This window comes from Carassius gibelio, chromosome B23, assembly GCF_023724105.1.
Source record: "Carassius gibelio isolate Cgi1373 ecotype wild population from Czech Republic chromosome B23, carGib1.2-hapl.c, whole genome shotgun sequence".
NCBI lineage: Eukaryota > Metazoa > Chordata > Actinopteri > Cypriniformes > Cyprinidae > Carassius > Carassius gibelio.
In genome coordinates, this window is record NC_068418.1 from 7,555,768 (window position 1) to 7,569,292 (window position 13,525).

At 45.5% G+C, this 13,525-nt stretch overlaps 1 protein-coding gene across 1 annotated transcript; it reads right to left on the reverse strand.

Moving 5' to 3' along the window:
- Positions 1–9,214: 9,214 nt before the first annotated feature.
- On the reverse strand, positions 9,215–13,051 carry LOC128011622 (serine-aspartate repeat-containing protein I-like). The gene is made up of 2 exons (XM_052594255.1): positions 11,330–13,051; positions 9,215–10,525 (listed from the first exon to the last, which is right to left on the reverse strand). The coding sequence occupies exons 1-2, from the start codon at positions 12,815–12,817 to the stop codon at positions 9,968–9,970; spliced, it is 2,046 nt and encodes a 681-aa protein (XP_052450215.1). The 5' UTR covers positions 12,818–13,051; the 3' UTR covers positions 9,215–9,967.
- Between the last annotated feature and the right edge of the window lie 474 nt (positions 13,052–13,525).

A 13,525-nucleotide genomic window follows, 5' to 3' on the forward strand; every position in this document is an offset into this window, starting at 1 on the left:
TTGCCTATTGCAAATTTATGAATCCATGGTTAACTTTTTTTCTGCAGTCACTGGGCTATATGTATTGAGACATTTTTAAATTTATATTTAGTAAAAAATAATAAAAAATAAACCTGAATTGTAATCTAAAAATCTGTATTTTCATACAATTTAATACAATTGCTGTGTGAACACGTTCATGTGATTGGCTTATAAGTAAACAATCCCCCACGTGGGGTGCATTCTTGTGATTGGCTAAAAGAAGGGAGATATCTGATTGGTTGCTGATCATTCCCTGTTTAAAAAAAAGCATTTGTGTGTGGAGCCAAGTCAGGGGAGTCTCAAAATTCACACACAAATGCAGTGAAGTTCACAGACCGCAAGCAGTTTGTGAATCAAGATATATGTGTGTGTGCATCAGAAATACATTTCTGAATCTTGTCCTGTGCATTTGTGAATCTTGAGTGCATTTGTAAATGTTGTTTGCATTTCTGAATTGTGTGTGTATTTCTGATTTTTGTGTGCATTTCTGAATTTTGTATGCATTTGTGAATCTTCTGTGCTTTTTAAATTTTGTGTGTGCATTTGTGAATTTTGTGCGCATTTGTGCATCTTGTGTGTGTATTTATGAATCATGTGTGTGCATCTATGAATCCTGTGTGTGCATATGTGAATGTAGTGTGTGCATTTATCTTTATTGAGACTCTTCTGGCTCCATACTGCCTTCACCCAGTGAATAAAGTATTTCAGTATGTTTGAAATATTATGTTCATAACATAGCATATAAAATAATAATAATAATTTAAAAAAGAACAGGAGTATTTCAAAGTGGCTTAAGCTATGTGTAAACTTTTTTCCCTATATCACATGCCAAACTAATAACATTGTAAGCATCTTTAATTGCTGCTTTCTGCTGTGAAAATTTTGTTTGTGATAAAAATAACATCTTTGTCAGTTATTTTATCTAAACAGATCGATTAACTTCAAGATTTCAAAATCAGATAGCATACTGATAATGTAGCACTGTAAGATTACATTTGTTTGAATGCATTATTGCTAAAGCATTTGAGTGTGAATCTGTTTAAATCATGCGTTAACTCGAAAATGATCAGTAAAAGAAACAGACAAACTCTTAACATCCCGCTCGTGTCTTGCAGTCAACCTTCTGATCAAGCTAAATATGTTGGCTGTTGGCATGAATTTTACTCGTGATAAGAAGCTCATATTCAAGTGTTTGTGCAAAAATTATTAATGTGCATTAATGACATGGAGGCGCCATCTCATCACTTTAATTTTTTCATGATAATGATGTATAATTTTTTAATTAACATAATATCGTAGTGTCTCACATAGGTACATTAAAAATATATCTACAGAAAGCTTGAAATGTTTTTAAACGAAAAGGAATAGTGTAATGTGTGAATGTTGCATTTCTCTCATTGGAGAGAGCCAGCACTGTGAATACAACCAAAACAACAGTCCTATATAAACCGGTTCAGCAAGTGAAAGCCTCATGACACTATCCATATGAAAGAGCAATTCACACCTTTATCTCGACCCCACAAGCCATGAATAACTATCCAAAACCCAACCCCTTCCAGCTGAACAGAATTCTGTGTTTTGGCTCTGAGGAACGGTGTGTTACTGGGCTGAAACATGCCTGCACTACACTTCATAATTTTCTCGCAGCCCATATTATTATTTTCACAAGACCATAATGATAATAACAAATCGTCAATTAATAATTAATCATTATTTTACGAAAATCATTGTTAGCCTATTTGTGATCGTGGATGTTTGCGGGAGGCTTTAAGACCAAGCGGAGTCCTCTGTTCCCGCCTGACAGCGCGCGGGTCTCCGAGGCTTCACTGTCAAGGGGCAAGGAACTCGACCGGAAGTTGAAGTCGGGTGGGGGCTGCCATCTTTTAGCAGAACTTCACTTGCGTTAGCACTCCCATTGACTCCCATTCATTTTGGCGTCACTTTGACAGCGAATAACTTTACATCTGAGGCGTTTAAAGACTCCGTTTGTCCATTATTTATTTCTAAAGATACACGACAATGTATAAAGGGCTCCATTACCTTCTATGTTACATTATGGCCCCGTATAAACAGTTTTTGTAAAAAATAGGCTAACGATTGCGTCATAACCACTCGGCTCTCTGTCGCATTACCGTACAGACAGGAGGAGAAGCTCGCAGGCAATTAACTTAATATGGCGTACTGGCGTTACATTTTAAAATACTATACAAAATAATTAATCAGAATACTTACTCCTGCTCATTCACGCCAAAGAACTCCCCGCTCAAGCTCGCCGTCTCTGCAAGATTAACGATGGCAGTTTGCACGCACAGCCACTTAGAAGATTTACATCTGGCAGACAGGTTGCTGACGTCGTCAAGCTTCGTTTGAGTCTGCGCGTCAGAAACGGAAGTGCTAAAAAACGCAAAAACTGGGCTTCATTTGTCTCAATTGAGTTCCAATGGGGTCGCTGTGTCCATTTCTTTTACTGTCTATGTTCACTGTCTGCTGTTTGACTTTACTGAATCAGATTGAGGTGAACTTATTGATCATGAGCCCAACATTTAGCAAGGCAGGAAAATTCTAACAGAAGGAAGACGTATATCATTGAGCTAATGCTGTTAAAGAAGTTCAGATAAATTGAAACACCATACACTATGTAACAATCCTTAATTGAAGAAGTGTGGCAAAATATCTCAAGAGAGAACCTCATATTATTAAATTAAAAAGTGCTTTCCATATTTGGATCAAAATAGGCAACATTTGTGAATGCACATTTTCTGAAATGTTGCGCGTCAGGTCATGCAAGCCTGCATCTTAATGCTGTTTTTTTTTTTTTTTTTGGTAATCTGTGCAGGGTTGTCTTGCCCTGGCAACCAAAAACACACTTCTTTTGTGACTTTTCGCGACACTCTCGCTCTGATCAGTGAAGTCTGTTGTGCTCTCATAATTTTAGTTAGGAAGAAAAGCTTTTGAATTATCTACTGAGGCCACAAGAGAGCGCATCAAACTAAATATTACTAATGCACGTTTTTTCAAAGCATTAGAATACATGACTGTGAAGTGAATAATATTTAAAATAATGTTTATAAACCAATTAGAATTAAGTTGTTTAAACAACTATAAACAAAACAGCATCATGTATGCATGCATATTTTAATACAAAGGTGTGAAAGCCAAGCATGCATGTTGTAATACAAAGGTGTGAAAGCAAAGCATGTATATTAAGGTGTGAAAGCCAATCACACAGAGTACATTTTTCATTTAAGAACATGAGAGGCAGTGGTATGGGGAAAACCCACCATAAAGTCTCGAGAAACATTTCTTAAAAGTTTAACTTACATTATTTTTACATGGCTTTCTAAACATACGGCTCTCTTGTGCAAGACGTGTCTGCAATGGTGATAGAAGATGTCTCTCTAGAAAATGTGTGAAATATGTGTTCTGTGTGAATGGCTGGGTTTCAGTTTTGATGTAAACAAGATCTTCTCCACATTATGTTCTCTTTTTTCATAATATTTTGAAAGAACGTCGTAGAGCTGCATCTAGGGCTAACAAAAAATTATAATGCAATGACACTTACATTGTCATTGCATCTTGTGCGCCACTGATAAAGGCCAAAATATACTTTGGCCGTCCGCATCCAAGCAACATATGCATTGTCATTTTCCACATCAATAGGGCTCACTGACATTATTACTGAAGCATCATGTGACACTGAAGAATGAAGTAAAGATGCTGAAAATTAATTGTTACATTATAACTTAGAATAAACTAGATGAGTAAACTTTGTGAACAAACTTTGAAGTTGGCTTGAAAAAGCCCCTCCTGAAAGTTTGAAGCATTTGTAAAAGCTTGCAAGTTTAGATTAGCACGTTGCTAGCATGATTAGCATGTTTTTAAAATGATTAGCAAACGTAGTTAGCATGTTTTCCCAAGATAGTCAACACTCTCTTTATATTATCATATATAAGTTTTGACCCCATCAATAAAAATGTGATCATCAGTTTAAAGAAAAACGTAACTCCAATCAGTTAGAAAAAATGTAGCAACCCAGAGGAGATAAAATTTATTATAAAATTTGTTTCAGAAGAAGAAGAACTTAAATAGTAGATCAGTAAGGCTTTCTTTTAAAATACAGGTGCTGGTCATATAATTAGAATATCATCAAAAAGTTTATTTATTTCAATAATTCCATTCAAAAAGTGAAACTTGTATATTATATTCATTCATTACACACAGACTGATATATTTCAAATGTTTATTCTTTTAATGTTAATGATTATAACTGACAACCAAGGAAAATCCCAAATTCCAGAAAATGTGAATATTACTTAAGCCCAATACAAAGAAAGGATTTTTAGATATCTTGGCCTACTGGTTTCACTTTTTGAGTGGAATTGATGAAATAAATCAACTTTTTGATGATATTCTAATTATATAACCAGCACCTCTATATTCCAATAGAAAAGAGTTATTTTAAATTGTAATACTATTACATAAATTATGATGATTTTTGATCACATAAATGGAGCCTAATGCATAGACTAATAAAAAAAATTATAGTTATATATTTACAGTAAGACAGTAACTCTCCTTTTAACATCTTTCTTTTCCTCCTGAAGGCACAACGTGAGTCTTGTAAAAGAAAACAATGTGTTTTCAGGTGATCATCTCCTTGAGATTAATATATCAGACCAGCAGGGACTTTTCTCCATCCAGAACCTGACGGTCAGAGTGTTTGACTGCACTCCTAACTTTGATGACAAAGTGAACTCGATGGCTCGGAAGGGGTCTGTTTGTGCCTGGATGCTTGTTCTTGCGATTCTGATTCTCACAGGTAATTTACAATGCTTTAATGACACAATATCTGATTGGTCAAGACAACATTTGAGGTGTGGCCAACAGGCCAGTTTAAATCCTTAGGACACCATAAAATCTTTGCTTTTAGTCTCTAGCTGTGTTTCTGCTATTAGCCATGTTTTTTATCATCACTATTCTTTGAGCGCGGTTGCAGCGTGGTTCAGCCTGCATGCCTGCTGCTACTTAGCCACGATGAGAAGGAACACAACCTTGCCTCCTCAGACTTTATTTATTTTCTTTTCCATTTGAGAGTTTCGTGTTCTGAGTTAAGTTTTGTAACGTCGAGTCTCCGACGCCTGACCTCGGATGCCCGTTCAACTTCAACCAGTGCACACGACTCTGCACCTTCAGCCAACGCCCAACAACCACGGGCTTCCCAAGACGTCACTTCAGCCACTACTGAACTTCCAGCCAATCAGCGACACCGGGATACTCCTTTCAACGGGCCTCCCTTTCACAGGAAACCAAGGCAATGTACCCTCAGACATTTGTGCTGGTGTATCTAATATAATTTTAACCCCATTGAGGAACTCAATGCGAGTGTTAATTAAGTGATTGATGGTTGTTCATGTCTATGCAATTTAACGTATTGCTGTAAACTTGGGATTCCATATTTCCATTCTCTTAAACTCATCTTTCCCTAACTTTCGATCTTCCTGCAACTTGTGTAAATGTGTGAGTGCATGCGTTTATGTGTTAGATTAGTTTATATGTCTTAGATTTATCTAATAAAGCCTTACTCATATTGAAAAGAGAAGTATCTTGTGTTTTGTGCTTACAAGTTAATGTCTTAAACTGCCGATCTTGTTACTGTGCTAACTGATAGTGTTTTCACTATACTTTGGATATTAATATCAAGCGCAGATTTGATGTTAAACGGCTTGTTCAGTGAATCGCAGGGCGTCTCAGTGATCAGCCGTGAAACAGTGATTCTGTTCAAATTCCCTTTAAATTATTAAATTATTCCCTTTGAGCTAAATTGACCCGTTTCCGTTACACGGTCAAAACGACCATCATGCCATTAGAGGGCGGGAGGGCGGAAACAAAATGTAGAGCGATGTGGGACCAGGGTCTCGAAGGGACAGACAGCGGTTGAAGAAGCCCATCAGGAGGTCGGTTAGATGACTTACCACTGGCGCAAACTGAGCAAGCCAAAACAAAATCACGGATGTCACGAGCCATACGTGGCCACCAGAATCGTGGTCTAACCAACCCATTAGTTCTACATATCCCTGGGTGACAAGCTACATTAGAACAATGACCCCACTGCACAACCTCGGACCTTAACTCTCCCAGCAAAAATCAAGGTCAAGGCTGTCAGAGGTGAGGCTAGTTGGCTGAAATTGCGAATGAAACGCAGATAGAAATTGGCGAACCCCAGAAACCACTGTAGGGCCTTGAATCTGGAGATGGCCAATCTATCACAGCCTTAACTTTGTCAGGGTCCATACGTATTCCCTCGGACGAGACGATATACCCTAGGAAGGGAACAGACTGTGCATGGAATACGCATTTCTCCGCCTTGACAAAAAGCCCATTCTCAAGTAACCTCCGGAGCACTCCTCTGACATGTTGAACTTGTTCCTGGAGAGATGAAGAAAAAATCAGTATGTCATCCAGGTAAACATATATAAACTGATCTACCATATCTCTCAACACGTCATTCACGAGTGCTTGGAAAACCCCGGGTGAGTTGGAGAGCCCGGACGGCATCATCAAGTATTCAAAGTGCCCTCTAGGAGTATTAAAGGCGGTTTTCCATTCATCCCCCTTCCTGATGCGGACCAAATGATAAGCATTACGTAAATCCAGTTTTGTGAATATGGATGCTCCCTGCAACCTCTCGAAAGCTGAAGACATGAGTGGTAATGGATAGGTGTTCTTTATCGTGATGTTGTTCAGCTCTCGGTAATCAATGCAAGGTCGCAGAGAACCATCCTTTTTACCCACAAAAAAGAATCCCGCCCCCGCTGGAGAAGAGAAAGGGCGGATGAACCCAGAGGCTAAGGAATCAGAAATGTATTTCTCCATGGCCTCCCTCTCAGGAATAGACAGAGAGTATAACTTGCCCTTAGGCGGAGACTTACCTGACACTAAATCTATGGCACAGTCGTAGGGACGATGTGGAGGAAGAGAAGCAGCACGGGACTTACTGAACACTTCCTTCAGGTCCAGATACTCTACGGGCACATTTGGCAACACCATGTTCTCCTTCTGAAAGACAGAAACAGGGACAATAGGACAAGCAGAAACCAGACAAGACTCATGACAACTTTCACTCCACAATGTGACAGTGTTTGAACCCCATTCCACACGTGGATTATGTTTGGATAACCAGGGGTGACCTAACACAATGGGAGCAACAGGGGAGTCCATGAGAAAAAAGGATATGGTTTTGCAATGGTTTCCAGACGTGAGCAGTGTGATGGTTTCAGTATGGTGAGTGACGTGAGGCAGTTCCTGGCCGTTGAGTGCAGTGACATGGATGGGGAGAGACACAGGGAGGACAGGAATGTTCAAGTGACATGCCAGTGAAGAATCCATGAAATTACCTTTGGCTCCGGAGTCCAGAAGGGTTTGACATTCATGAGATTGATTCCTCCACCGCAGTTTCACCAGAAGGAGGGTCGATGATGAAGTTGAGGACTTCCCAGCGGAGATCCCACCCGATAGTAGCCTCAAGTTTACTACCGGGCTGGCTCTTTTACAAACTCAAACACAACGATTTAAATATATCCCTTATCCTGCCCCAAAAGACTGTAAACACTGCAGATAACATCTGAAGTAAACATTACTTTATTACACATAACATAAAAACGAGTCCCGTTTGACTGATTGACTTCAAATCGAGTTATTTTAGGACAAGCGTTTTGAATGTAACTCAATGGTGCTCTCTGCTGGTAGGGATTAGTAAGACGGCGGATCGAACACTTATGGTGGCTTCACTGTCTGTTGGCAGTTTAGAACGCAATGAACGATCCAGTTATATATATAAATCAGTGATTACAATGCTTGCTTAACAATGTATCCTCCAGATTGAGTGGGGATTTCTTATAAACATGCAGCTTTTCACTTTATAAGACCATTATGGATGGACTGGTGTTGTGTGGATTGGGATTTTTTTATCAGCTATTTGGACTCTCATTCCGAAGGCACCTATTTCCTGCAGATAATTAGAGAGAAAGTGATGCAATGTTAAATTTCTCCAAATTTGTTCTAATAAACATAAACTCATCTACATATTGGATGGTCTAAGTAAATGTTTAGCAAATGTTAATTTTATTCTTCTAAAAATACTGCAAAATGTGTTCAATGAAGCTGAATATTTTGTCGAAGTGTGAAAGTATACAGTAATAGAAGAAATACTCTCTTTCTGTATTTCAGCTATGTGTTTTAGTCTTCAAATCTATTACAAGGCAGAGAAAAAAAATATTGCAAAGGATGAGAGACTTGGACATCTCATCACAACAAACACAGAAAATCAAGGAACAGATTGAATGGTAATTTCACCACACAACCCACAATAACTGTTTTTCAGTCATGTTTAAATTTGTGCATTTTTTTATTTTTGATAACATTACAACAAGATTAAAGTCTATCTCAACATTAGTTGATGTAATAACCTTAAAGGTGCCATATGCAGAAATTGAGGTAAAAATATCCATAACATGACCTACACGCATCAAAAGAATGAGAAGAAATAAGGGCGATGATGTCATTAAAAAAATGTCAAGTTATAGTGCTGCAGAGATATCAACCTTAATTAGCATTATCATTACTTGCCCCGGCCCGGCAGGTGTTGTAATACCAGTTTCGGCCGTGGGAGGCGGTATGCGGGCGACATTACCACCAGCCAACCTACAATACACGAATAACTCGCAGGGCGTACCTGGACCTGATGTCAATCGTGTTGAAAGTACAGCCCACTACTTTCAGTTCAGAGAAGAGAGCGGAAGGATAGCTGCAGCCCTTGGCAAGAGACCAACACCCGCTACAGGGAAACAACCACGCTCGGAATCACAAATCAGATCCGATAAGAATACCAGAGTAAACATCGGCACTGCTTTTAATCGCTGGAGACAACTGATGGACCTGAAAGAAATGAGGTTCGACTCTGAACTTGCAAGTTAGATGCTGTTAGTATTTCGCTAGGAGTTTGTTTTATATGTTTGTGTATTTGTTTTCGGGAAGTTATAACATAGAAATGTATCGAAGGCTGTTCGATAAACGTGCTAATGTTAGCGATGGCTAACCGTAGCTGCGTTTGATAATTAGCTAGCTATAACTTAACGTTACCCATTTTATTATATAGGTGTCACGGTTGGGTTAAGGGAAAAACACAAGGAAAGGGTAAGATCCAATAGCAGGTAAGGTTTATTGCACAAACAGGTTAAATACAAAATAAAACTGTCTTGAGAGACAAACCAAACAAAAAGGGAACCGGATGAAACGGGGAACTCGGAAGAACGAGAAGGTAGAGGAAGTCTGGGGGAACGAGAGCATGAGACACATAGGGTAAGGACTCCATAAAGACGACAGAGAAAGACAGCTCTATATAGGGAGACTAATGACTAAGGATAGTCAACACCTGTGCGATTTAATTGGAGTGCAATTACTGTGACGACATGACCAGACAAGCGGAATTAAAGTGCCTATGGTGAAGTGCCTAAGGAGAAGTGCGTTCACTAGGGGACACCCAGGAAACAGAGACTGATAGCGTGACATTACCCCCTCCCCTACGGAGCAGCTACCAGATGCTCCACCTGAAACCCCGGAAAACCCAACAGAAAAAGAGGTAGGGGGGAGGTGAAGCGGAGGCGGACTAGGGGGAGGGACGGAGGGTCAGAAAACAGAGACAAACAACCAGGTGGAATGGAGAGACAGAGACAAAGACAGGACAACCAGGTAAAATGGAAGAAAAGAGACGGAACAACCAGACGTGATGGAAAGGTAGAGACAGGAAGGTGTAACACAAAACAAGGAGTCCAGGAGGGTGGTGGACCGGCGGAAGGAAAGAGGGGAGGGACGGAGGGCCAGGTCCAACGGAGGAAAATAGAAAAAACAAAAAACAAATGAAAACAAAAACATTGGTAAATGGAGGACATTAGGTGATGCCCACCCGGGCGGAACAGAGGGCCATCACCCCCATGTGGTCAAAGCAGAAGCCCCCCCAGGGCGGAGCGGAAGGCCACCACCTCCACGTGGTCGCGGCCGAAGTCCCCCAGGGCGGAGCGGATGACCACCACGTCCTCTTGGTCACCGCCGGAGTCCCCCAGGGCGGAGCGGATGACCACCACGTCCTCTTGGTCACCGCCGGAGTCCCCCAGGGCGGAGCGGATGACCACCACGTCCTCTTGGTCACCGCCGGAGTCCCCCAGGGCGGAGCGGATGACCACCACGTCCTCATGGTCACCGTCGGAGTCCCCCAGGGCGAAGTGGTCTCGGGCACTGCATCGGGAACGGCCTCCGGCACCGCATCGGGAAAGGTTTCGGGCCCCGCCTCGGTCTCCGGAACCGCAACGGACACCGCCTCGGCTTCGGGCCCCGCCTCGGCCTCCGGAAAAGCATCGGACACCGCCTCGGCCTTGGGCACCGCCTCGGCCTCCGGAACAGCATCGGGCACCGCCTCGGGCACCGCCTCGGCATCGGCCTCTGGAACGGCCTCGGGCACCGCCTCGGCCTCGGGAACAGCATCGGCCTCGGGAACAGCATCGGGCTCCGCCTCGGCATCGGGCACCGCATCGGCCTCTGGAACAGCATCGGGCACCGCGTCGGCCTCTGGAACGGCATCGGGCACCGCCTCGGCATCGGGCACCGCCTCGGCATCGGCCTCTGGAACAGCCTCGGGCACCGCCTCGGGAACAGCATCGGCCTCTGGAACAGCATCGGGCTCCGCCTCGGCATCGGGCACCGCATCGGCCTCTGGAACAGCATCGGGCACCGCCTCGGCATCGGGCACCGCATCGGCCTCTGGAACAGCATCGGGCACCGCCTCGGCATCGGGCACCGCATCGGCCTCTGGAACAGCATCGGGCACCGCCTCGGCATCGGGCACCGCCTCGGGAACTGCATCGGCATCGGGAACAGCCTCGGGCACCGCCTCGGGAACTGCATCGGGAACAGCATCGGCATCGGCCTCTGGAACAGCATCGGGCTCCGCCTCGGCATCGGGCACCACATCAGCATCGGGCACCGCCTCGGCAACAGCATCGGCCTCGGGAACAGCATCGGGCTCCGCCTCGGCATCGGGCGCCGCATCGGCCTCTGGAACAGCATCGGGCACCGCGTCGGCCTCTGGAACAGCATCGGGCACCGCCTCGGCATCGGGCACCGCCTCGGCATCGGGCACCGCCTCGGCATCGGGCACCGCCTCGGCATCGGCCTCTGGAACAGCCTCGGGCACCGCCTCGGGAACAGCATCGGCCTCGGGAACAGCATCGGCCTCGGGAACAGCATCGGCCTCGACCTCTGGAACAGCATCGGGCTCCGCCTCGGCATCGGGCACCGCATCGGCCTCTGGAACAGCATCGGGCACCGCCTCGGCATCGGGCACCGCATCGGCATCGGCCTTTGGAACAGCATCGGGCTCCGCCTCGGCATCGGGCACCGCATCGGCAACCGCCTCGGCATCGGGCACCGCCTCGGGAACTGCATCGGCATCGGGAACAGCATCGGGCTCCGCCTCGGCATCGGGCACCGCCTCGGGAACTGCATCGGCATCGGGAACAGCCTCGGGAACTGCATCGGGAACAGCATCGGCCTCTGGAACAGCATCGGGCACCGCCTCGGGAACAGCATCGGCCTCGGGAACAGCATCGGCCTCGGGAACAGCATCGGCCTCGGGAACAGCATCGGCCTCGGGCACCGCCTCGGCATCGGGCACCGCCTCGGGAACTGCATCGGCATCGGGAACAGCATCGGGCTCCGCCTCGGCATCGGGCACCGCCTCGGCATCGGGAACAGCCTCGGGCTCCGCCTCGGGAACTGCATCAGGAACAGCATCGGGAACAGCATCGGGCTCCGCCTCGGCATCGGGCAACGCCTCGGGAACTGCATCGGCATCGGGAACAGCATCGGGCTCCGCCTCGGCATCGGGCACCGCCTCGGCATCGGGCACCGCCTCGGCATCGGGCACCGCCTCGGGAACTGCATCGGCATCGGGAACAGCCTCGGGCACAGCATCGGCCTCGGGAACAGCATCGGGCTCCGCCTCGGCATCGGGCACCGCATCGGCCTCTGGAACAGCCTCGGGCACCGCCTCAGCATCGGGCACCTCCTCGGGAACTGCATCGGGCTCCGCCTCGGGAACTGCATCGGGCTCCGCCTCGGGAACTGCATCGGGCTCCGCCTCGGGAACAGCCTCGGCCTCTGGGACTTTCTCCAGGCCTTGAGGGACGGTCGACGCCTGTCTCCTCCTCCTCCGTCCTCCACGATGGCGAGTCGGCGGCACCTTGTCTGGAGACTCAGGCGTTGAGTCGTCCATCTTAAGCTGTGGCTCTGGGCTGGCGACAATCCTGTGCTGTGGTGTTAGGCTGGCGGCCATCTTGTGCTGTGGCGCTGGGCTGGCGGCCATCTTGTGCTGTGGCACTGGGCTGGCGGCCATCTTGTGCGGTGGCGCTGGGCAGGTGGCAGTCTTGTCTGGAACTTCTGGTGTGGTTGTTGCATCCCACTGAGCACGATGGTGCAGGTATTTGGTAAACCCCCAAAAGTCCAGGATCTCTAACCCCTTCATCTCCCATTGAGGTAAAGGATCATCCAGGCAATTATTAAACAAATCTTTAAGTGCTGCATCATTGTAACCTAACCCGACTGCCAAAGTCCAAAACAATTGCGCCAGGCCACCCACCTCGCTTCCCTTTTGATGAAGGGTGGTTAAGTTCCGGAATCTCCTCCTCCGTTCCTCCATGGTGGCTGGGGAACAGATTCGAAATCTCACACCGCTGGATCTAGGCATGATGGAGTCCTTCTGTCACGGTTGGGTTAAGGGAAAAACACAAGGAAAGGGTAAGATCCAATAGCAGGTAAGGTTTATTGCACAAACAGGTTAAATACAAAATAAAACTGTCTTGAGAGACAAACCAAACAAAAAGGGAACCGGATGAAACGGGGAACTCGGAAGAACGAGAAGGTAGAGGAAGTCTGGGGGAACGAGAGCATGAGACACATAGGGTAAGGACTCCATAAAGACGACAGAGAAAGATAGCTCTATATAGGGAGACTAATGACTAAGGATAGTCAACACCTGTGCGATTTAATTGGAGTGCAATTACTGTGACGACATGACCAGACAAGCGGAATTAAAGTGCCTATGGTGAAGTGCCTAAGGAGAAGTGCGTTCACTAGGGGACACCCAGGAAACAGAGACTGATAGCGTGACAATAGGGCTGTGAATGTCTTTACTCATGTACATCTCATCAGTAAAGACGCTCCTGTAATTAGGAGTATATCTCCAGTACGTGTGTTAAGATCAGGATTGCCAGGTTTTCACAACAAATCCTGCCCAGTTGCTTCTCAAAACTAGCCCAATCTCGCTTCCAGAAGATTCCCCGATAAAACATTGCTTCCCGGGGTTAAAATATAGTTTTTTTTAGCAGGGTTGCCTTGGTATAATTCGCATTTTAGGGGCTAAATATCACGTTATTTGTATTGGGGTCGCTGTGAC